Raw genomic sequence first — 25,495 nt, forward strand, 5'->3', positions numbered from 1 at the left:
TTATTATTATTATATCTGTTATGGTGATCTGTGATTGGTGATCTTTGGTATTACTGTTGTAATTGCTCCAGGCTGCCGTGAACCATGTCCATATAAGACGACGAAATTAACTGATAAATGTAGTGTGTGTTCTGACTGCTCCACAGAACAGCCGTTCCCCATCTCTCTCCCTCTGTTTGAGCCTCCCTATTCCCTGAGACCCAACAATGTTGAAATTAGGCCAATTAATAACCCTACAATGGCCTCTAAGTGTTCAAGTGAAAGAAAGAGTCCCACGTTTCTCACTTTAAATCAAAAACTAGACAAGGTTAAGCTCGGTGAGGAAGGCATGTTGAAAGCCAAGACAGGCTGAAAGCTGGGCCTTATGCACCAGTTAGCCAAGTTGTGAATGCAAAGGAAAAGTTCTGCAAAGAAATTAAAAGTGCTACTCCAGTGAACAAATGAATGATAAAAAAGTGAAACAGCCTTGTTGCTGATGTGAAGAACGTTTGAGTGGTCTGAATAGATCAAACCAGCCACGACATTGTCTTCAGCCAAAGCCTAATCCAGAGCAAGGACCTAACTCCTTCAATTCTATGGAGACTGAGAGAAGTGAGGAAGCTGCAGAAGAAAATTGGAAGCTAGCAGAAGTTGGTTCAGGAGGTTTAAAGAAAGAAGCCATCTCCAGATCGTAAAAGTGCAAAATGAAGCAGGAGGTGCTGATGTAGAAGCTGCAGCAAGTTACCCAGAAGATCCAGCTAAGATCGTTGATGAAGGAGGCTACACTAAACAATAGATTTTTCAATGTAGATAAAACCGTCTCCTACTGGAAGAAGATACCACCTAGGATGTTCATAGCTAGAGGGGAGAAGTCAATGTCTGGCTTCAAAGCTTCAAAGGACAGGCTGACTTTCTTGTTAGGGGCTAATGTAGCTGGTAACTTGAAGTTGAAGCCAGTGCTCATTTACCATTCCAAAAATCCTAAGGCCCTTAAGAATGATGCTAAATCTACTCTGTCTAGGCTCTAGAAATGGAACCATGAAGGCTGGATGACAGCACCTCTGTTTATGGCATGGTTTACTGAATATTTAAAGCCCCATGTTGAGACCTACTGCTCAGAAAATAGGTTCCTTCCACAATATTACTGCTTATTGACAATACATCTGGTCACCCAAGAGCTCTGATGGAGATGTACAAGGAGACGAATGTTGTTTTCATGCCTGCTAACATAACCTCCATTCTGTAGCCCATGGATGAGGGGGTAATTTTGACCTTGAAGTCTTATTATTGAAGTAATACATTTTGTAAGACTATAGCTGTGATAGTGATTCCTCTGATGCATCTGGGCAAAGTAAATTGGAAACCTTCTAAAAAGGATTCAATATTCATTTATTTTTTTCACCAGAACATCAAGATGAGGGATTCACCATTCTAAATGCCATGAAGATCATTCATGATTCTTGGGGGGAGGTCAAAATATCAACCTTAGCAGGAGTTTGTAAGAAGTTGATTCCAACCATCATAAATGAACTTGAGGGGGTTCAAGACCTCAGTGGAGGAAGTAACTGCAGAGATGGTAGAGATTGCAAGAGAACTAGAATTAGAAGTGGAACCTGAAGATGTGGCTGAATTGCTGCAATCTTATGAGAGAACTTGAATGGATGAGGAGTTTCTTCTTATGGCTGAGCAAAGGAAGTGGTTCCTTGAGATAGAATCTACTCCTGGTAAAGATGTTCTGAACATTGTGAAAATGACAACAAACAACTTAAAATATTACATAGCCTTAGTTGATTAAGCAGTGTCAGGGTTTGAGAGGACTGAGTCCAATTTTGAAAGCAGTCTTACTGTGAGTAGAATGATGTCCAACAGCATTGGATGCCGCAGAGAAATCTTTCATGAAAAGATTTAATTATGTGTTTTGCAGCAACACAGATGAAACTGGAGGCTATTATTTTACATGAAATAACTCAGAAACAGGGAGTCAAACACTGCATGGTCTCACTTATAAGTGGGAGCTCAATAATGTTTATACATGGGCATACAGTGTGGAATAGTAGACATTACAGACTCGGAAGGATGGGAAGGAGGTAAGGGATAAGAAATTGCTTAATGGGCCTGGCGCGGTGGCTCACACCTGTGATCCCAGCACTTTGGGAGGCCAAGGTGGGCGGATGACCTGAGGTCAGGAGTTCGAGACCAGTCTGGCCAACATGGTGAAACCCCATCTCTACTTAAAATACAAAAATTAGCTGGGCGTAGTGGCATGTGCCTGTGATCCCGGCCACATGGGAGACTGAACCAGGAGAATTGCTTGAACTCGGGCGGCGGAGGTTGCAGTGAGCCGAGATTACGCCACTGCACTCCAGCCTAGGTGACAGAGTGAGACTTCATCACACACACACAGACACACACACACACACACACACACACACACACACACACACACACAAATTGCTTAATGGGTAAAATGTACATTATTTGGGTGATAGTTACATTAAAAGCCCAGATTTCACCTCTATGCAATATATCCATGTAACAAAACTGCATGCACTTGTATCCCTTAAATTTATACCAAAAAAGGCAAAAAAGAGGCCAAGTGCGGTGGCGCACACCTGTAATCCCAGCACTTTGGGAGGCCGAGGTGGGCTGATCACAAAGTTAGGAGTTTGAGACCAGCCTGACCAACATGGTGAAACCCTGTCTCTACTAAAAATATAAAAATTAGCTGGGTGTGGTGGGGCGCACCTTTAATCCCAGCTGCTCAGGAGGCCGAGGCAGGAGAATTGCTTGAACCCAGGAGGCGGAGGTTGTAGTGAGCTGAGATCACGCCATTGCACTCCACCTTGGGCGACAGAGTGAGACTCCATCTCAAAAAAAAAAAAAAAAAGCAAAAAAGAGGAAGAGTCCATTGATGTGGCAAACTTTGTTGTTGTCTTATTTTAAGAAATTACTACAGCTACCCCAACCTTCAGCAACCACAACCCTGATCAGTCAGCAGCCATCAGCATTGAGGAAGACCCTTTATCAGCAAAATGACTGCAACTTGCTGAAGGCTCATATGATTATCAGCATTTTTAGGAACATAGTATTTTTAAATTAAAGTATGTACTTTTTAAAGTCATAATGCTATTGTGCCCTTAATAGACTATAGTATGGTATAAACATAAGTTTTATATGCACTGGGAAATTTAAAAATACGTGTGACTCACTTTATTGTGATATTTGCTTTATTGTGGTGGTCTGGAACCAAACTCACAATATCTCCGAAACATGCCTGTACTTGAAAAATAGGAAACATACCTTTATATAACCCCTGGATTCTGGCCCTATCCCCTTCAAAGCAACCAACTAACCATCCCTAAAACTGAAATAACAAAGTCTAGAAGTTTATGGAAAGAAGGGCATGTCATATAAAAGTTTATAGGGATGGATATAAGGACAAGTTTTGAATGATTTTGTAGGCAATAAAGATTACAGGATATCCTGGCAGTTCCCAGTTCTGGATTATCTGCTTCTATAGAGGTTAGTGCTCTTTATTGTTGTTTTTGAGCTATTTTATGACTTATTTTTTTTTTTTTTTAGACACAGTCTCACTCTGTCACCAAGGCTAGAGTGTGGTGGCACATGATCACAGATCACTGCAGCCTCAACCTCCCCAGCTCAAGTGATCCTCTAATCTCAGCCTCTAGAGTAGCTGGGACTACAGGTGTGCACCACCACCCCCGGCCAATTTTTTTTTTTTATTATTAATAGTATTTGTAGAGACAGGGTCTCCCCTATGCTGCTCAAGCTGGTCTGGAATCCTTGGGCTCATGTGATCCTTTTGCCTTGGCCTCCCAAAGTGCTGAGATTATAGGCGTGAACCACCATGCCTGGCCATTTTATAACTTTGCAAGTTACAGAAATAGATAGTATTGCAAATAACTCATCTACAGGACTGCAAACAGATTTCGTTTGATGGAACACAGCTGATTACTACTCTGGAGATACTGACCAGTTTTGGATCTGTTGGTGAATTTATTTCAGCATTCCTGATTGTCTATGTAATCATGCATTTGTTAATCCTCCTTTGAGCCTGTTGTGATAGCTTACTGATTCCCCCTTTAATTAATGAATTAAATACTTGACATGTGTTAGTCTTATATTTGTATGACAGTCATGATTTTAACTTAAAAAATTATCTTTTAACACAGGTGAAGGCATAATGGAAAATATATAGCTTTAAATGTTTTTATTACTAAAGACTAAGTGAACTTAATACATGAAATTAGAATAACAAAATAAAATGAAAGAAAAGCAGGGGAAAGAAGTATTAAAATAAAAGCTGAGGCCAGGCATGGTGGCTCACACCTACAATCCCAGCACTTTGGGAGGCCAAGGCGGGCGGATCACGAGGTCAAGAGATCAAGACCATCCTGGTCAACATGGTGAAACCCCGTCTCTACAAAAAATACAAAAAAATTAGCTGGGTGTGGTAGCGTGCACCTGTAGTCCCAGCTATTCGGGAGGCTGAGGCAGGAGAATCGCTTGAATTCGAGAGGTGGAGGTTGCAGTGAGCCGAGATCGCGCCACTGCACTCCAGCCTGACAGAGCGAGACTCCGTCTCAAAAAAAAAAAAAAATGCTGAAAGCTGAAATGAATGAAATGGAGGAGGGGTAGATAAATAAATAAAAGCAAAAGTGCTACTTTTACTTTAATACAAATGACTAAATAAGTAAACCCTTAGCATACTAAGTAGAAGACTAAAAATACAACAATAAAAAAAGAAACTCCAAAACCAGTAGTAACAAGAAAGGTGGTGGACCCCCAAATGCTAAAGATATTAAAATATTTTAAAAAGAAAGTTAAATGGAATCATAGGGCCACATAATTGAAAATTTAGAGCAGAGTAAATGATGTTTTTTCTTTTGCTAAATATAAACTACTAAAATTGATCCAGATAAGGTATACAACCTGAACAGATCAGTAATTACAGAAAATAATTGGGAAATTTGTTAAGAATGTTACAATGAAAAAGAGTATCAGCCAAGATAACAGAACAGATAATTTCTGAGATAGTCAAACTATTTCAGGTCACCGAAAAAGAAGAAAAGAGCTCCAGCTTATTTTTAGAGTTGCACAAGCTCCAATTTATTTTTAGAGTTGCATAAGAAACAAGCAAAAATCAGAGATAGCACTAAAAAAGAAAACTAGAGACCAGCTGCATGTATGTGTATACAGTCGTTGCCACTTATCAACAGGGATCCATTCTGAGAAATAGGGCATAGCCTATGGCTCCTAGGCTAGAAATCCATACAGCACGTGAATGTGCTGAGTACTACAGGTAATGGTAACACAATGGTAAGTACTTGTCTATCTAAATATAACTAAACATAGAAAAGGTACTGTAGCCCAGGCATGGTGGCTCATGCCTGTAATCCCAGCACTTTGGGAGGCTGAGATGGGTGGATCACTTGAGCCCAGGAGTTTGAGACCAGCCTGGGCAGCATGGCAACACCCCATCTCTACAAAAAATACGTGGTGGTACATGCCTGTGGTACCAGCTACTTGGGAGGCTGAGGTGGGAGGATCACCTGAGCCTGGGGAGGTTGAGGCTGCAGTGAGCTGTGATTGTGCCACTGCACTCCAGCCTGGATGACAGAGTAATACCCTTTCTCAAAAACAAAACAAAACAAAAGTACAGTAAAAATATGGTATAAAAGATAAAAATATGGTGCACCTGTTTAGGACACTTATCATGAATGGAGCTTGCAGGACTGGAAGTTGCTCTGGGTGAGTCAGTGGGTGAGTGGTGAGTGAATGTGAAGGCCTAGGTCATGACTGTGTACTACTGCAGACCTTATAAACACTGTACACTTAGACTACTCTAAATTTATTTAAAAAGTCTTTCTTCAGTAGTAAATTAAGTATAGCTTATTGTAACTGTTTTACTTTATACATGTATTAATTATAAAGATTTTGACTTATCAAAATCTTTTGTAATAACACTCAGCTTAAAACACAAGCATTGTACAACTGTACAAAAATATTCTTTCTTTATATCCTTATTCTATAAGCCTTTTCTATTTTATTTTTTTCTTTTACTTTTTCAACTTAAAAAAAAAACAAACTAAGACACAAACATGCGCATTAGCCTCAGCCTATGCAGGGTCAGGATCATCAAGATATCAGTAGGCAATAGAAATGTTTCAGTTCCTCAGGGATCTAGAACTAGAAATACCATTTGACCCAGCCACCGCATTACTGGGTATATACCCAAAGGACTATAAATCATGCTGCTATAAAGACACATGCACATGTATGTTTATTGAGGCACTATTCACAATAGCAAAGACTTGGAACCAACCCAAATGTCCAACAATGATAGACTGGATTAAGAAAATGTGGCACATATACACCATGGAATACTATGCAGCCATAAAAAAGGATGAGTTCATGTCCTTTGTAGGGACATGGATGAAATTGGAAATCATCATTCTCAGTAAACTATCGCAAGGACAAAAAACCAAACACCACATGTTCTCACTCATAGGTGGGAATTGAACAATGAGAACACATGGACACAGGAAGGGGAACATCACACTCCGGGGACTGTTGTGGGGTGGGGGGAGGGGAGAGGGATAGCATTAGGAGATATACCTAATGCTAAATGACGAGTTAATGGGCGCAGCACACCAGCATGGCACATGTATACATATGTAACTAACCTACACGTTGTGCACATGTACCCTAAAACTTAAAGTATAATAAAAAAAAAGAAATGTTTCAGCTCCATTATTCTTATGAGATCACCATTGTAATATGCAGTCTGTTGTTGACCAAAATGCCGTTATGCAGCACACGAACTAGAGTTGTAAAACTTCCAGATAAGATATTAGAAAATGAAATCCAGCAGTGTTTTGGAAGAACAATTCAACATGACCAAGAGGATTTGTTCCAGGAATGCAAGGTGACTTAACATACCAGGCTATATGCTACACAAATTCACTGTGTCAACATATTTAAGTGCAAAACCCAAATACTTACGGCTAACAATTTTAAGAAGATATTTGATAAAATTCAGCAAGCTACCCTGATAAGTAAAATTGCATCAGTATTTTATATGAACTTATCAAAAGAATGACTATGAAAATATTAAGTCTTCCACTCAAAAACCTTTATTTAACTCCATTGTAAACATTATTCAGTCAAATTATGTAGTCTATTTTCATTATATAAGGTCTGTGTTTCTTTTTTTTTGAGATGGAGTCGCACTCTGTCACCCAGGCTGGAGTGCAGTGGCGCAATTTTGGCTCATTGTAGCCTCCACCTCCTGGATTCAAGCGATTTCACTCTAAGTGAAAACTGGAGTGGAAGAAAATGACCTAAGTACTATAAAAACCATTATCCAAAGGAGTGGTGTATATTACATTGGAAAATTCTAAAGTTAGAATTAGGGACACAGCAAGGATGCCAGCTGTATCAGCATTGTTTGGAGGTTCTGGCTAAAGCAACAGGACAAGAAAACAAAGTAAGTAGTAAAAATATTCTAAAGGAAGAGATAAAACAATCTGAAAATAAAAGACTATATCAGATAATTATAAATCATATTTATCACAGACCAAGAATTTCTAATAAATACCATTCATTTCTGAGAATTTTTCTTTAATATAGACAAATATACCCTATTTTGGCTTTTCTTGATGTTTGCAACAAATGCAAAAATTCCTATTCACAATTATGATAAAATTATGGAATAATAAGAAAACACAGGACCGGGCACAGTGGCTCACACCTGTAATCCCAGCACTTTGGGAGGCCGAGGCATGCGGATCACTTGAGGCCAGGAGTGCAAGACCAGCCTGGTCCACATGGCGAAACCCCATCTCTACTAAAGATACACACAAAAAAATTAGCCAGGCATGGTGGCGGGCGCCTGTAATCCCAGCTACTCAAGAGGCTGAAGTGGGAGAATCGCTTGAACCCAGGAGGTGGAGGCTGCAGTGAGCCAAAATTGTGCCACTGCACTCCAGCCTGGGTGACAGAGCGAGACTCCATCTCAAAAAAAAGAAACACAGACATTATATAATAAAAATATACTACATAATTTGACTGAATAATGTTTACAATAGGAGTTAAATAAAGGTTTTTGGGTGGAAGACTTAATATTTTCATAGTCGTGCTTTTGATAAGTTCATATAAAATACTGATGCAATTTCAATTGCATCTCCAAAAGGTTTTCTTTTTTGATGCGGGTGGTTTAGGTACGGGATAAAATAACAGTTCCTTTGGAAGAATAAATATCTAAGAATTGCTAAGAACATTTTGGAAAATAATAGCTGGGGGAAGCTTTGTAAGTCTAAAAGATTAAGCTTACCTTAATGCTAGTATAATCAAATATGTCATGTTGGCAAGCCAGATCTTCTGGAATCTCAGATCTCTAATCTTCAGAATAAAGAAGTTCTAGAAGTATATTTGTGAACTTTATCTACACGATGGGTTAAATTAGGATTTCAGTTTTCAGGAAAATAATATTTAACAAATGGTCCTGGCATAAGTGGACAGTCAAACCTGTTCATCATAACATATAAATATGAGTTCTTGGCATGAGCTGTAATCCCAGCACTCTGAAAGGCCGAAGTGGGCAGATCACTGGAGGCCAGGAGTTCAAGACGAGCATGGCCAACATGGCGAAATCTCGTCTCTACTAAAAATACAAAAATTAGCCAGGTGTGGTGGTACACACCTGTGATCCCAGCTACGTGGGAGGCTGAGGCAGGAGAATCACCGGAGCCTGGGAGGCAGAGCGGGTAGTGAGCTGAGATCGCGCCACTGCACTCCAGGCTGGGCGACAGCCAGACTCTGTCTCAAAACAAGAAAAAAAAAAAAAAAGAATTCTGGCTGCAGCAAGGAGCCATTGAAAAACAAACAAGCAAGCAATGAAAACACTAAAGGGAAAACCAGTTTAATCTCAGGGGAAGGATGGACGTTCTTAGAAAACACAGGTGCCACAAATGAAGCGACAGAAGAATCTAACTACAGAAAAAGACAGTCATTTTTATATGGTGACAGCCCCACAAGTAAAGTCAAAAGACAATGACAGGAGGGGAAGAAACTCAGCAATGTGTGACTGATGTCGGGTTAATGTCCCCAACTTCCCAACAACCAAAAGGAGGGAGTAAGAGTTCTAAGTTCATAGAAGAGAGAAGCACACATGGTCAACCAGCCCTATGCAGAGACGTCTCAGAAAATGCAGACCACAGCACCAGCTAGGGGAGTGCACAAAGGCCAGATAACCATTTTCACGCAGCAGAGTGATAAAACTTCCAAAGGTAGTTGAGCTCACATCAGGGATGAGACTATCATTGTGAAAATTAATCCGTATTTATGCAAGTACAAACTATGGAAACTCCGTGAAACTTACTCTTTCGAATCTACTTACAGAAAAAAAAAAAAAAGAGCTGAATATGAGAGTTTACTGGGGCAGTTGTAATGGCAAAAATATTCCCCAAACAACCTGAATAATCATAATAGCAAGATGACGGACTAAAGCCTGGCATGTCTCTAACACTTATTTAAAAAAACTAGGTCTAGTTTTGTTGACCCACAGGACTGTCAATAAATGGAATAATCAAAGCAAGTTGCGGAGAAATGTACAGAGTATGATACAATTACTATAGAACTAGGAAAAACCTTTTCTATGTTATTTTTTGAGTCTACGTATATTGGTAAGAACACAGAGCACCTAACATCACTTACCTTGGGTGGGGTGAGAATACGGAGGGGCTGGAAGTTGTTGGCTTGGTGTTTGTACAATTCTGTGTATAATTTATTCCAAAGAGTAAGTTTTACTGTTGTAGTTTGTAAAAAGACAAAACAACCAACAAATCAAATATGCATGTGTGTACATCTCTATGCATGCATGTGTATGTATGTATGTATGTGTATGTATATATATATGGAAGGCAGCTGGTAGGTAGAGATCTAAGGATACAAAAGGAAATATAGAATATAAAAAATATTATGCTTAATTAAATTACAACTTTATAACTGGAGTAGAAAACATATATACGTAAGCATAAAAAAAGATTGATAGGGGCCTGGCACGGTGGCTCACGCCTGTAATCCCAGCACTTTGGGAGGCCGAGGTGGGTGGATCACAAGGTCAGGAGATCGAGACCATCCTGGCTACGGTGAAACCCTGTCTCTACTAAAAATACAAAAAATTAGCCGGACTTGGTTGCGGGTGCCTAGAGTCCCAGCTACTCAGGAGGCTGAGGCAGGAGAATGGTGTGAACCCGGGAGGCGGAGCTTGTAGTGAGCTGAGATTGCGCCACTGCACTCCAGCCTGGGTGACAGAGCAAGACTCCGTCTCAAAAAAAAAAAAAAAAAAAGATTGATAGGAAGTCCATCAAAATGGTTACAATCTGTATAGTTTATATCTGGACAGTAAGATTATTAGTAACTTCTATTTTTTTCCTAGTAATATTCTGTTTTTCATATTTTCTATCTTGAATACACATTATAATCAGGAAAAAATCCTTTATGGTTGAAAAAAGTGGGAAAAGAGAAAGACATAGAAAATAGGACCATGACAATGGAAGTTTCCCAGCTGAAATTCAAAAGCAGAACAGTTTTTCTAAAGGGCTGTAAGCAATAAGTTTAAAGTGACAAAATTATTTAAATCACTAACATTGTACACTGCAAGCCTTTTCTGTTTCTTACCAAAAACCATAGTTAATAACTCACTATTATCATTGATGATAGGAAAATAAAGAAATTATGGCAAATATAGCAAGTCATCAAAATTGTGTTCAACTATTACAGATCAAAGAAAGAAGAATAAAAGTGGTAGAAATGTATCTAAGTATTCTCATAATATTCTAAATATGCTTCTGTCCCAAGAGTAACCTCCCCTCCTCACCAATCCTTGCTGACAGCAGAAATGAGTGCTATTACAACCTTAGAGAATGGCTTAAGGTACAAATATGGGTGATTCTAGCTTGCTCTCTGGCACCACCTACTGATCAAACAGCATTTCAATGTAAAACAACACAATTTGAATTTTCCTCTTCTCAATACAACCTATGCTTTGGAAAAAATCTAGGTACTCTCTCAGTCCACTCATCTGGATTCTGCACAGATATTAACATTCAAAAATGGTATTCTAGAAAATTCTGTCTTGTTAGTAGGAACTTTGATCATTTTTGTGTCTAAACAGAAATGCCAGGATTGTTAGTCTGAAGTTTCAAAATGAAAACAACAGTGGGATGGATCACTTTATCACTTTAGGTACCACATCTATTTAATGTGACTGTGGAGGAGGTAAGATGATTGTGTGACGTTTATGAAAGGACTAAAAACCTTTGCTGCTTCAGTTTGTTTTGGATTAATGACTCATGCCCCATCATTCCCAAATCCCACCTTGGCTCTAAAGAATCATTAACATTCAGTATATTTTAATCAGATATCAATTTATTAGGGAACCATTCATTTTCTGCTCATTAGCACTAAACATTTTTTTTTGGGTCAAGTATCCATGTCATATTATGTAGAAAATGGTCCTTCATGCCAACAGACTTACATGTATAAAACATGAATACCCCCAAACTCTGGTGAGTATTCCAGAATGGGGCAAAAGAGAGGCTGGGAAGTACCATTTACTACACAAATGTAATAAGATGGACAGAAACCTCTATGAGAGTTGGAAAATCAAGTTGGAAACAAACACATGTATTCACTACTTAATGCATTTAATTCCAACCCCTCATTGGAATCATCTTGGTAACATTTAAGATTCTACAACAGTTATAATGCGACGATTCAGAGGTGGTCTCAAAGTTGTTACAGTGTTAAAAAAATTATAGTAAGCAGTATAAAATTACAATTTATTATGGGGCCAGGGGGATTCACAACCATCCTTAAAAACATTAAGAGCAAACCACGGCCAGGCATGGTGGCTCACACCTGTAATCCCAGCACTTTGGGAGGCTGAGGTGGGCAGATCACTTGAGGTCAGGAGTTCAACATGATGAAACCCCGTCTCTACTAAATATACAAAAATTAGCCAGTCATGATGTCGTACACCTGTGGTCCCAGCTACTCGGGAGGCTGAGGCACGAGAATCGCTTGAACCTGGGAGGCGGACGTTGCAGTGAGCCAAGATCGCGCCACTGCACTCCAGCCTGGGAAACAGAGCGAGACTCCGTCTCAAAAACAAAACAAAACAAAGAAAACATTAAGAGCAAACCTTTTAGAGAATTCTACTTAAGATTTCTTTTTCTCAATTCCTTTCCCCCACTCCTTTTGTTTTTTAAGCACTAATCTGGAATGGAGTCGGCGGGACAGAGCAAAGCTGGATGGGCTGCCCCTTGAATGATGGAGTAGGTCTGCTTGGGTAGTTCTTGCTGGGAAGAGGAGGAGAAGACCGGTGGCGCTGTGGTGGCCACTGCGATGTTCTGGCCTCCATCGCTCACCACTGTCACTTCTGCTGTCCCCTCCTGAATCAAGGCGTTTAGGCCTTCAAAGTCAGTGCAAGTAATACCCGAACTGGTAATGAAAGTCTGATTGCCAGAGCCTTCCTGGGGGCCACCAGGGGCCGTGGGGATGAGAGTCTGGTGCAGAGTGGCTCCGTCCGTCTGGTCGTGAGTGGTCAGCAGGACAGCCGGCTGGGTCATTGCGCCCGCCTCGCTCGGACACCGCGAGGACTGAGGGGGGGCGATCAGACTGACCTGGCGCAGGATCTGCAGCCGGCTGTTCCCTGGGAGTTCCTCTGGATTCTGGGCCACCAAGGCAGGCGGGACGATGTTCACTGCAGCGGCGGCAGCCTGGACGATGGTGTTCGCCTGGGGCACCTGATGCCCAACGATGATTTTGACTCTTCCCTCGCTGAACTGGGGCACTTGGCTGGGCTGGAGGGGCACCTGGAGGTGTCCCACAGTGAGGGGCGTGGCGGGCTGCTTGCTGGGGTCGATCTGAAACTGGAGGACGGTCACGTCCGAGTTCTTACTCTCATTGTACTCACTGTGCTGTCTCTTGTGGCTGCGGAGCGAGTCCTCCCGCATGAAGGAGGCATCGCATATATCGCAGTGGAAAGTCTTCTTGGCATCCAGCTTGGCCACCTGCCGGCTGCTCTGCCTGCCGGTGTCCTTCCTCTCTAGAGCCTCAGTCTTAACCATGTCCCCATGGAACTTCTTCATGTGCTTGCTCAGGTTGCTGGGCTGCTTGGTGTCGAAGCTGCAGTAGTTGCACTTGAAAGGGCGGTCGGTGCAGTGGATACGCTCGTGGATGCGCAGGGCGGCCTTGCTGGAGCAGGAGTAGCTGCATTCCGAGCACTTCTCAGGATGCTCCGACTGGTGCACGCGGCTGTGCTTCCGGAGGGTGGCTTTGCTGTCACCCAGGAAGTCGCAATGCGGACACTTGAAGTTATTCCCGCTGTGCTTGATACGGATGTGCGACTTGAGGTTCCCCTTCATGGTGCAGCGGACATTGCAGAACTCGCACTTGAAAGGCTTCTCCCCCGAGTGCACCCGCATGTGCCTTTTCAAGTCCGAGCTGATTTTGAACTTGGCGCTACAGAGCCAGCACTGGAAGGGGGCGTCCCCTGTCAACACAAGGTGAGTTTCGATAAGAACAGGCAGGCAACAACCACAGCGGATCCCCCCGAAGCACACACCAGAAAATCGCTTATACAAGGTGGGTGGGTGCAGACCTCCTAACTGCAGCTTCTAGCAGCCCCTGGGAGTGGGGGAAGAGGGGCAGGGCGTCTTTTTCTTTCCCCGGAACCCAAACCACCACCACCGGTATCAAACCCAGAAGAAAAACAGGAGATCGAAAAGTGCTCTTTTCGATCTTTTAATTGTCCCAGATAAAATAAGATTTACAAGTATACTTGTTATATTCTTTAAAACACTCAAACTATCTTTCATACAGTTAATGTGCCCACTCTGCTAGTTAATGGTTCACAGTTGAAGACTTTTGCACAACCCGTTGATTTTGATTGAGTTACATGTTGTAACAGATTCAACAATATATTTTCGAATGGGTCAGCTCCGTGCTGCACTCATTGGAGTATGGTTTTACAATGACTGAAACACCCAGCTTATATTTCATGCAGATCTTTATTAATAAAGATGTGTTTCTTGCACAAAATTTATTTATCCCATATTGCCAGCTGCGTTCTTTACTTGTGAAGTTACAAAATCCAGCTGCTTGATTTTTTTTTAAAAAATTCATATTCGCTGAAAGATGAGCAAGGCAAGTGAAATTGCAAACATCTGATTGGATACCATATTCCAAATTTACTTCCTCAATGAATGCCAAGTCCAAATTATCTGAGGCAATGACAATTCAAGCAAATTGGCGACCCCTCATTTCAACATTGTTTAAGTAAGCAAAATAGCAGCTAATATTCTTCAATGGCTTCCGGGATGGCAGGCGCTATGCTGAGCACTCCACAAGCATGGTCTCGCTTGATGCTGGGAAGATTGCCCTGTGGTGGGTGCTATTATTAATATTGATTTTTAACACAGTTACACAGAGGAGAAGGCTGAGACCCAGACAGACTACATAACTTGTTCTTGGTCGCCCCGTAGTACAAAGAAGGGCTTGGATTCCAATCCAGGCTGACTCCACAACTGGTATCTTTAGATGCTAGGTAATTATCTGTGCATATAACTGATGTTTGCTTTCTTAGGTCATAAACCCACAAGACTGGGATGGTGTTCCAGCTTTTTGACATAGGATCTGCTACTTCACCATGAGCTGCTTAATGAATGCAAACAAAGATGGCAGGAGGCAATTGAACAAGCTTCTAGAACACTGAGAGGCCTAAACCTAAACCTGACAAAAATGCTTTGTATGACTGAATACCACCAAGATCATGCATACTAAACTCTAGAACAAGGAAGAGTAAGCTACAGCCTATGGGCTAGATCCTGCCCACAGCCTGTTTCTATAAATAAAGTTTTACTGAAACACAGCCATGCATATTTGTTTACATATGGTTACTTGCCTGACATAATGGTAGGGGTGAGTATTTGTGATAGATACTGCATGGCCCACAAAACCTAAAATATTTACTATCTGGCCCTTTTCAGAAAAAGGGCTGTTTGCTGCCTGAGAATGTTTTTTTATGCCATTACCCCTTTTTGGCAGTTTAGTGAAGTCCATGGAACCCTTCTTAGATAATGTTTTAAATGTACCAAATAAACTAAAATAAAAACCAATAGGAATATAAAAGAAACTAATTATATTAAAATAGTTATTAAAGAGAAAAAATTGTGATATGCCAATGTGTGTGTTTCATTAATGCATTCAAGAATCAGACCTAGCGGCAGGTCTAGTAACTACAGTCATTTCTAAATAAAGAAGAGTGTAAAAGATATTTGCTCTATCTGCAGCAATCATTATGAAGAGATTTTTGATTTCCGCTGGCGACAACTTTACATGCACTGTTATCAGATTGGTTGCCTGTTTTCATAATTGAAGGACATGTCAAATTTTAATACAGGCTAGTGAAAATGAAGACGTCTTTGTTTTCCCCACCCCCATTCAAGGACCTCCCTCCCAAATCTACTCATGGATTTCTCAGGGGCAGACGTCTGTAGACTCAAAGTCAGAATCCTTGCTCCAGAATGTTTTACTAGGTTTTCCAGTTATATCCCTGTCAAAAGTATAGTGACAGTCTTTTTTCACTTTTTTTAAGCAATCTGCAGAGGTGAGACCCAGAAAATCCAGAAAACCAAATCTCGCAGCTAAGTTGCAGAGCTTAACAACGTTTTTTGGCATGAAAGCAAAGGTTTTAAATTCCTTTGTCTTCTTTTTTTTTAATTTAACCATAAACATTTCTTTAATGAAGTATACTGGTCAAATAGTCCCACTGGGCACTAAGGTCTTCAAAGCTAATGACTATGTCCATTCTTGCCTACTACCTCATTCCCACTGTGTCTGGCACACAGCGAGGTTTAAAGAATGTTGGATGAATGAGCGACATATATTTAAGCTGACAGGTCCTCCTTGAGTTTGGGTTGCTACTAAAGCAAGTGTTGATGTAGTCTATCCAATCGCTGAAAGGGTAAAAACAAAATCCTATTAATTTACAGTTTTACCAGTGCCACAGATTTATAAAAGGGAAAATGAACATTCCACGAAGACCATGCATAAATGGCACACATTGAAATTTTTGAAAAACACACCTTTTCTAGACCAATTTTAAAGATGCTGCTATAAATAGTAACTTCATCCTTATCAATCAAAATGAACCATTTTCATAAATGAATTTTTCAGCTTCTCTAACTTAGGCTGGGGGAAATTTCTGAAGCAAATCAGTTGGGCGTCGATTATGCCAATGTCTGAACTTGCTGTAGATTATAAAAATGTTTCCAAATCTTCCCACCTCCCACCCCTCCTTTAGCACGGCCTCTGCCATGTATGTAGTTAGGCATATTCTCCCATGATCCATGACAAACGCCTCAACCATGTCGTTGGATTTGGCCAATGGTATGTTTAGTAACTTGAAACAAGGAATGGCTTGAAATGGGCTTGTGCACTGGGGCTTGCTTGCTTGCTTACACCTCGATCATGACCATGCGGTCAATCCTGGCCTAACCTGCTGGTCTCAGAAGGCCAAGAGACATGTGGAGCAGAGCTGATTTCCTCAGCCAAGGCCAGTGGACAGCCAGCCCATAACCAGCAGATCCTCAGACTAATAAGAGAGCCCAGCCAAGGTCAGCTGGTTTGCCCAGCTGATCCCCGCATGGGAACCAGAAAAAGCATATTGCATCTATTGAGGTTTTGTGGGCTATTACGCTGCATCACTGTGACAACAGACAATGGATACAGATATTGGTATCTAGAAAAAGGTGACGCTGTAACAGAAAACCATAATACAGAGTATTGGTTTTGAGATTCGGTTGCATGTGGAGGCTGGAAAAATGGCAATGCACACTACTTAATGGCAAACATTTGGTAAGACTGTCACTCGTGGTAGCTTAGAAGACAGAAAATGTACATCATGAGTTTTGGACTTGAATAAAGAGATAAATTCTAGGCAGAACAGTGAAAGTGTTTTATAAGCTGCACATGATAAAAGACTACAAGAAAGAGACAAACTCAAAAAAAGAACTGGACATTTTGCAAGCAGAATTTAGAGGGAATATAGAAAGTCAAAGATTACTGGATATAGTTTCTCATCTCCAGCCAGCTTCTCCAGCCAGCTTTCCCAAGTAGGACAAAAGCCTGGGACAAAGACCATATCTAAGAAACTAGTCTCAGAGTGAAGACCAAATGTGAAATAAGGGGTCTGAATGTAAGACTCTTTATTAAAATCTCCAAAAGAGAATTAAGAATGGTGAGAATTAAGTTGGTGCCAAGTATGTTCTCTCAGCTGGACAAAGGACTCCTAAAACCCACAGAAGGTTAAATGCCAAAAGTGCCTATAATTGAGTTTAGAAAAAGAGGCAAGATTCCAAAAGAACTGTGGGTATGGCTTTTGGCATATGGATACATAGGAAACTCACACAGTTTTTAAAGACAGCTCTACCAGCAAAACTGTCACCAGCCTTACTAAAACAAAAGGTAAAAGACCTCCAGCTTTTGGTAGACAGGAAGCAAGCTGAGAAAGTTTCTCAAAGGTACATTTTGCAATCTTTTTCAGAAGTAGCTTAGGAAAGTGATGGAAAGGATGTTCCAATGGGCAGGGTTAAAACCAAAGAGCTGAGCCAAGGCCTAATCAAGAAACATTCCCTAACCCCTGAGTAGGGGGAACCTGTGCCTAGAAGAATTTCAGAAATGCTATGGACCAGGGACTGACAAATGCCTCCCGTTCTTCTATACTACTTTCTTTCTTTTTTAAAATTATACTTTAAGTTCTGGGATACATGTGCAGAACGTGCAGGTTTGTTACACAGGTACACACATGCCATGGTGGTTTGCTGACCCATCAACCCGTCATCTACATTAGGTATTTCTCCTAATGCTATCCCTCCCCTAGCCTCCCACAATCTTGACAGGCCCCGGTGTGTGATGTTCCCCTCCCTGTGTCCATGTGTTCTCATTGTTCAACTCCCAGTTATGAGTGAGAACATGTAGTGTTTGGTTTTCTGTTCCTGTGTTAGTTTGCTAAGAATGATGGTTTCCAGCTTCATCCATGTCCCTGCAAAGGACATGAACTCAACCTTTTTTGTGGCTGCATAGTATTCCATGGTGTATATGTGCCACATTTTCTTTATCCAGTCTATCATTGATGGGCATTTGGGTTGGTTCCAAGTCTTTGCTATTGTGAATACTGCTGCAATAAACATATGTGTGCATGTGTCTTACACTACTTTCAAATGGTAGAATTATGGTAATTATTTTGGCTTTTTGTTTTACACTGTACATTGGGTGTATCACGACAGACAACTTGTCTTTTATTTCAACCGTCTCTAGATGAAGGAAAACCATATCCAGACCCAAGGGAGATCACGCAATTGTGGTCTTTAAGGCTGATCCTATGACTGGATGAGACTTGTTAATGCATTTTGCCTGTCAGAGAGATGTGAATGACGGTGGGGATAAAGGCGGACTGTGGTTGTTTGCAAAAATGGTCCCAATTCAGCCCAGCGCGGTGGCTAACACCTGTAATCCTAGCACTTTGGGAGGTTGAGGCGGGTGGATTGCCTGAGCTCAGGAGTTCAAGACCAGGCTGGGCAACATGGTGAAACCCCATCTCTACTAAAATACAAAAAATTAGCCAGGCATGGCAGTGTGAGCCTGTAATCCCAGCTACTCAGGAGGCTGAGGCAGGAGAATCACTTGAACCCAGGAGGCAGAGGTTGCAGTGAGCTGAGATCACGCCACTGCACTCCAGCCTGGGCGACAGAGTGAGACTCCATCTCAAAAAAGAAAGAAAGAAAGAAAAAGTCCCAATTCTTCACCTTCCCTGCATCCCTGACCTTTGCCATGTAACACTGTGATGACCTCTCACTGTAGGTGAGCTCAGTCCCACCCTTGACACCAGGATGAAACATGTGACTTGCTTTAGCCAATGTGATGCTTGACAATTTACAGAAGCAAAGACTTGAAATGGGCTTACACTGGGGCTTGCTTGCTTGCACCTCTGCCATCCTCATGAGAAGGACAAGCCTGGGTTAGTCCATGGTCCCAGGAGGAAGATGAGAGATGCACAGAACAGAACCAGATTGCCTCAGCCAAGGCCAGTGGACAGCCAGCCAGCCCATGGCCAGCAGATCCCCAGGCAAATCTGAAAGGCACCCAGCCTTCCCCACACATGTAGTTAAGCCAAGCCAAGATCAACAGAGTTGTCCAGTCAACTTCCTGCTGACCTAAAGTATGTTAGCAACAAATGTTTATTATACAACACTGAGATTTCATGGTTGTTACTGCAGCATGACTGAATCATTATGTAACTGATACACCGAAAGAAAAAAGTATGTAATTTGTTGAGTTACCTACTCTGCTAATTTTGCTGTACGTTTTTTGGTCAAGCTGTTCCATGCTGAACTAGAGTATGCTTCAAAAATGATTGGAATGCCTAACCATAATGCAGAATTTATCAAAGATACATGGCTTATACGTGTATTTCATTTCATGCACCTCCTCAATTACATACTTTACGACTGAATAAGTTACAAAGTTATAGAAAGAGATATACATATGTATAGTTATAAACTTCATGATTTTCCCCTATTTTACTGAGAAAGGCTCTTCAAGGCAGCTGAAAAGCAAAACTGCAAATGGGCCAGGCACGGTGGCTCACGCCTGTAATCCCAGCACTTTGGGAGGCTGAGGTGGGCAGACCACTTGAGGTCAGGAGTTCAAGACCAGCCTGACCAATATGGCAAAACCCCACCTCTACTAAAAATAGAAAAAGTTAGCTGGGTGTGGTACAACATACCTGTAATCCCAGCACTTTGGGAGGCTGAGGTGGACAGACCACTTGAGGTCAACAGTTCAAGACCAGCCTGACCAATATGGCAAAACCCCATCTCTACTAAAAATACAAAAAATTAGCTGGATGTGGTGCAACATGCTTCTTGGGAGGCTGAGGCACAAGAATTGCTTGAGCCTGGGAGGTGGAGGTTGCAGTGAGCTGAGATAGTGCCACTGCACTCCAGCCAGGGCAACAGAGCGAGACAAAACAACAACAACAACAAAAAACAAAACTGCAAACAACGGGATGAGCAAAGGTTCCAACTCGATTTCTTACATTGTGGCTGAATGCTTTAAGGTGCTTATGATTTATGCCATAGAAAGTGAGGAGCATAGAGAGCAAATAACAGGCAGGACTCACCCGTGTGGGATCGCAGGTGGACAGTGAGCTGGCTGGAATTGCGGCTGGCGTAGGGGCAGATCTGGCATTTGAAGGGCCGCTCGTCCGAGTGGATCCTCAGGTGCTTGTTGAGGCTGCTGCTGTCGGCAGCGGCGTAGTCACACGTCTTACACTTGTAGGGCTTCACGCCCGTGTGGCACCGCATGTGAGTTTTCAGCTTGTCTTTCCGGCTAAAGCACTTGCCACAGACTTCACACTTATGGGGTTTGTCTCCTTCAAACACATACACACACAGATGGCAGCAGGAAACAAGATTAAAAAAGGAAAAGGCTTATTTCCCACTGCCTTACGAAAAAAGTCATATACAACCACCGAAGAATATTCCGAAAACCCTAAAACACTGGGTGGATGATTGGCAAAGAGCTAACATCTTGGGAGAGGGGAAGTTTCTTCCATGTTCCTTATTGGTATTACTTGAATTTTTTAAATGATGAATATGAATTTCTTATAAATTTTTTATAAATTAAAAATAGAAGGCAATTAAAATTTTAAAGTGTAGGCACGTAAAATAGTAACAGTTTTGTTAATTTTCTCTTGTATTCACTCTCTCCTTTTTCCTTTTCACAACAGAGATGCACCGTAAAATTTAGAATACCTAAGTTTCAGCAGAGTTCATGGCTCACCAGGGAAAGATTACACTTCTCAGCCTCGCCTGCAGCTAGCTGTGATCTGTGACTAAGTTCCTATCAAAGCGATGGCAGAGAAAGTAAAGTGTGTCTCTTTCACAAGAGGAAATGGCTTGCCTTTTACATTTTCTCTTTTCCTGCTTCTAGCCAAGGCATGGGGGTAAGGCAGCAGGTGAGGGCAGGTGAGTGAGTCGGTGAGCGCAGGTGAGTGAGAGGGTGAGGGCAGGTGAGTGAGCGAGTGAGGGCAGGTGAGTGAGCGGGTGAGGGCAGGTGAGTGAGCAGGTGAGGGTGGCATACCTGCAGATGGTGGAGTCATGTAATAGAATGAGGTGGGAGGAACTTAAGTGCCTGGATGGTCCCTAGGACAGAGCTGCCCACCTGTCCTAGCCTGCCTGCTCACCTCTGGACAGTTACACGGGACAGATACAAACCCCTATCTTGTTTGAGCTGGTGTTTCAGTTTCATTCTTACAGCAGCTTAATCTGAACCTCACTAATGCATATGTCAACTTGACATCTGTGAACTACTGCTAACTTTTTGATGTATATTTTTCCAATCTGTGTGCGTGTATGTTTTTGGTACATAAAAACTCCTGGCTAACGTCAATTTAAATACTTTTTGAACGGCACTGTGCCTTTGAATTACTTTAGTTAATCCTTGCAACAGCTGGAATTAGAACCCAGGACCGTCTTGTGATTGCTTTTTTTTTTTTTTTTTGCCAAATACTGCACTGCCTCCCTATTGACTGCTTTCTTGCACTTACAGTAATTTCAATCAACTGTTTCATATCATTACATACCCACAATGCGGTTGTTAAGGCTGAAATATTTCACTGTATGGATGTGCATAAATTACTGAACCCATTCCTTACTTGGCCATGAAAAAGAGTAAGTCGATATGACATACTGATGTGAAATGATGTGCAATAGTAAATGAAAAGAAGCAAGTTGCACTGATAGCGTGTATCATATTAACTTAGTAAGACATGGAAAAATTAAATGTGTGTGTTTTTAGACCTGGTCTAGGCATGCAAATATTTCAGAATGAGACATAGAGGTCTATTAGGAGAGCTGACTTTTGGTCATGGAAGGAGGTGGCTGTGAATCAGGATTTTCTTTTTTTTACTTTATATATCAAATATGTATTTTGACCAAATCGTAACCAGCCAAGTGCTAAAATAGCCAAAGCCGATCACTGTCATCATAAATAAATATTTGGGATTTAAGAATACATCTAAAAGTTTATTAAAGATCAGCATTTTGGCTGGGCACAGTGGCTGTCGCCTGTAATTCCAGCACTTTGGGAGGCTGAGGCAGGCAGATCACTTGAGGTCAGGAGTTCGAGACCAGCCTGGCCAACATGATGAAACCCTGTCTGAACTAAAAATACAAAAATTAGCTGGGCATCGTGGTGGGCACCTGTAATCCCTGCTACTCGGGAGGCTGAGGCAGGAGAATCACTTGAACTCGGAAGGCGGAGGTTGCAGTGTGCTGAGATTGTGCCACTGCGCTACAGCCTGGGTGACAGAGTGAGACTCCATCTCAAAAGGAAAAAAAAAAAAATTAGCATTTTTATTATTAAACATTTTAGTAGGCTGGGCGCGGTAGCTCACGTCTGTAATCCCAGCACTTTGGGAGGCTGAGGCGGGCGGATTATGAGGTCAGGAGATCAAGACCATCCTGGCTAACACAGTGAAATCCTGTCTCTACCAAAAATACAAAAAAACTAGCCGGGCGTGGTGGCAGGCGCCTGTAGTCCCAGCTACTTGGGAGAATGAGGCAGGAGAATGATATGAACCCGGGAGGCAGAGCTTGCAGTGAACCAAGATCGCACCACTGCACTCCAGCCTGGGTGACAGAGCGAGACTCCGTCTCAAAAAAAAAAACAAAAACAAAAACACAAACAAACAAAAATTTTAGTCATCAAATTTAAAAATCCAGGAACAATAATTTACCAGCATTGTCAGTGGCTCAGTAGTTCCTGCGGTCACTACACTGTGTATTTGCAACACTGGGCAAATGCTGGATGTTGGCAGAGCTCACTGGTTTTTGGCCAGCTCTGCTGGTAAAGAGCCCTGTTGCTGTTGTTCCCCCAAACCCCAACTCCAGGGGTAATTAAGCATACCCCCACTCTCTGAAGGTAACTAAGGTGAGGATACATTTAAACTTGAAAATGTAGACAGAGACCGCAGAAACTATCCTCCAAACACAAGGGCTAACTGTGTAGAAGATATTTTCTGCGGATTTGCAGAAATAGACAAAGCTGTGGCCCTCACTTGTACTTTTACAACGCTTTCTCTATCATCATTAATAATTATAGTACTCAGCCGGATGCGGTGGCCCACGCTTGTAATCCCAGCACTTTGGCAGGCCAAGGTGGGTGGATCACCCAATGTCGGGAGTTCGATACCAGCCTGACCAACATGGAGAAACCTCGTCTCTACTAAAAATACAAAAATTAGCTGGGTGTGTTGGTGCATGCCTGTAATCCCAGGTACTCAGGAGGCTGAGGCAGGAGAATCACTTGAACCTGGGAGGCAGAGGTTGCGGTGAGCCAAGATTGCACCATTGCACTCCAGCCTGGGCAACAAGAGCGAAACTCTGTCTCAAAAAAACAAAAACCAAAACAAAACAAAAATTATAGTACTTTATTCTTTCAATAATAAATATGCTATGGATTGATGGATGAAACTTCAATATATGAAACCCACATGGAGAGTTTAATTGCTTATTACACTAGAACGCTTACCAATCAATACTTGAAACTTAATATTTGGATAATTAGAACAAATCCAGATAGCATGACACTGTGAGGCTGATTAGATATGATGGTGACCCCAGTGCAATAAGGCACTTATTGGTCATGGCCAAGGAATGTAAGAAATAACTGTTGGTTACTCATCTTCCAAAGGCTGAGGCTAAATAGCAGGCTTTGGGCAATTAGTGAAGCCAAAGCCAAAACTCACTGCATCTTATACACATTTACACTTTTAAAATTTAAATCTGTACCATTTGAATACGAGCATATAACACTTTGTTAAAAAAAAGTCTGAAGGCAATTCCTTTTCCATGCAGAAAATCTGGGAAACATAAAAATAATATATTAAAGAAAAATAAAATCACCAGAAATCATCACTTTTTTCTTTTCCCATGCATTGATCTTTTTCTCTTCTTTTAAAACAAGTATTTATTAAATTCTCCTTTCTAAATTACAAAAACAACACACACTCACTGTATTCAGTGATATAACATAAAGATACATAAAATGAAAGTTTTGGCCAGGTGCAGTGGCTCACACCTGTAATCCTAGCACTTTGGGAGGGCAAGGTGGGTGGATCGCTTGAGTCCAGGCATTCGAGACCAGCCTAGGCAACATGGTGAGACCCCACTCTCTACAAAAAATACAAAACATTAGCCAGGTGTGGTGGCGTCTGCCTGTAGTCCCAGGTATTCCCGAGGCTGAGGTGGGCGGGTCGAGTGCCACCGCACTCCAGCCTGGGCGACAGAGTGAGACCGTGTCTCAAAATATAAAAGAAAAAGACAAAAAAAGAGACAGTTTCTTTTCTCTCCCCTTATTCCTCTCTTTACTAATCATTACACACACACATATGAACTCGTAGGGTCATCTCCTCAAAATGAGAATATGTGCGTTCAAATTTTAATTAATTTTGGCAGAATCATTTTCAAAATGGCTGTAACAGTTCACATTCCCACTTAGCTAAGTTTGCTCACATCCTCTCCAGAGCTGGATTTTATTATGTTAAAGATTTTTCTGCCAAAGTCATGTGTACAAATGGCACCTTATTTTTTAAAATCTGGACTTGTATTCCTGTAACAGCCAGTGACGTTTGGAGTGGTATCATTCGTCTGACCTATGTGGATCCCCAGCTCCTAGCACAGAGCAGGTGTTGAGGGCATATGCGCTAAAGAAATGCTACTTACCCGTGTGAATTTTTAAATGTCGCTCCATGTCCTTCATGCCATAAGCAGTCTTGAATTGGCAACCTAAAAAAAAAAGGAAAGATTAATTACAAAGGAAAACTTAGTAACTTTTAGCGTGGAGAAAACTGGCAGAAACATCCTTAACCAAGTGACAAGAGTTAACACCACGGTAATGGGAAAAAGAGATCTCATGTACCTTCATATGTGATGACCGGTAAAAACACACCGTCATTTTGTGGTTTCTGCCAAAACTGCGTAACCTGAATCTGATCATAAGGAAACATCAAATAAACCCAAACTGAGGCCCTTTTGACAAAAATCACTGGCCTATACTTTTCAAAAATGTCAAGCTTATGAAAGATAAATGCTTAACTGTTCTTGATTAGAGGAAATGAAAGACATAAAATCTAAATGCAATTAGTGATCACTGGTTGGAGCCTGGATCAGAGGGGAAAAATGTTCTTCTTTTGATATTGGTAGAAAGGACATCGGTGGGACACTTGATGACGAAATCTGACTAAGGTCAGTAGGTTAGATAATAGTTCCTATAAATGCTAATTTTCTGATCTTGATTGTCATGTGGTTATTTAAAAGAATAGTCTGGTTTTTAGGAAATACACACTGAAGTATTTAGGAAT

At 41.5% G+C, this 25,495-nt stretch overlaps 1 protein-coding gene across 6 annotated transcripts in view; it reads right to left on the minus strand.

Moving 5' to 3' along the window:
- Positions 1–25,495, minus strand: part of ZFP64 (ZFP64 zinc finger protein) — a 113,069-nt gene that overhangs the window by 61,024 nt on the left and 26,550 nt on the right. For 4 of the 6 annotated variants that reach the window (XM_019017485.3, XM_004062380.4, XM_019017489.3 and 1 more), the window contains 3 exons: positions 24,858–24,920; positions 20,252–20,503; positions 11,412–13,561 (listed from right to left, as the gene is read on the minus strand). In XM_019017485.3, the coding sequence (XP_018873030.1) occupies positions 12,279–13,561; positions 20,252–20,503; positions 24,858–24,920 (1,598 nt within the window). In that variant the 3' untranslated portion in view covers positions 11,412–12,278. Of the gene's footprint in view, positions 1–11,411; positions 13,562–20,251; positions 20,504–24,857; positions 24,921–25,495 lie in introns of those variants that run through there. The other 2 variants (XM_019017486.4, XM_055373228.2) reach the window with 1 other exon arrangement.

This window comes from Gorilla gorilla, chromosome 21, assembly GCF_029281585.2.
Source record: "Gorilla gorilla gorilla isolate KB3781 chromosome 21, NHGRI_mGorGor1-v2.1_pri, whole genome shotgun sequence".
NCBI lineage: Eukaryota > Metazoa > Chordata > Mammalia > Primates > Hominidae > Gorilla > Gorilla gorilla.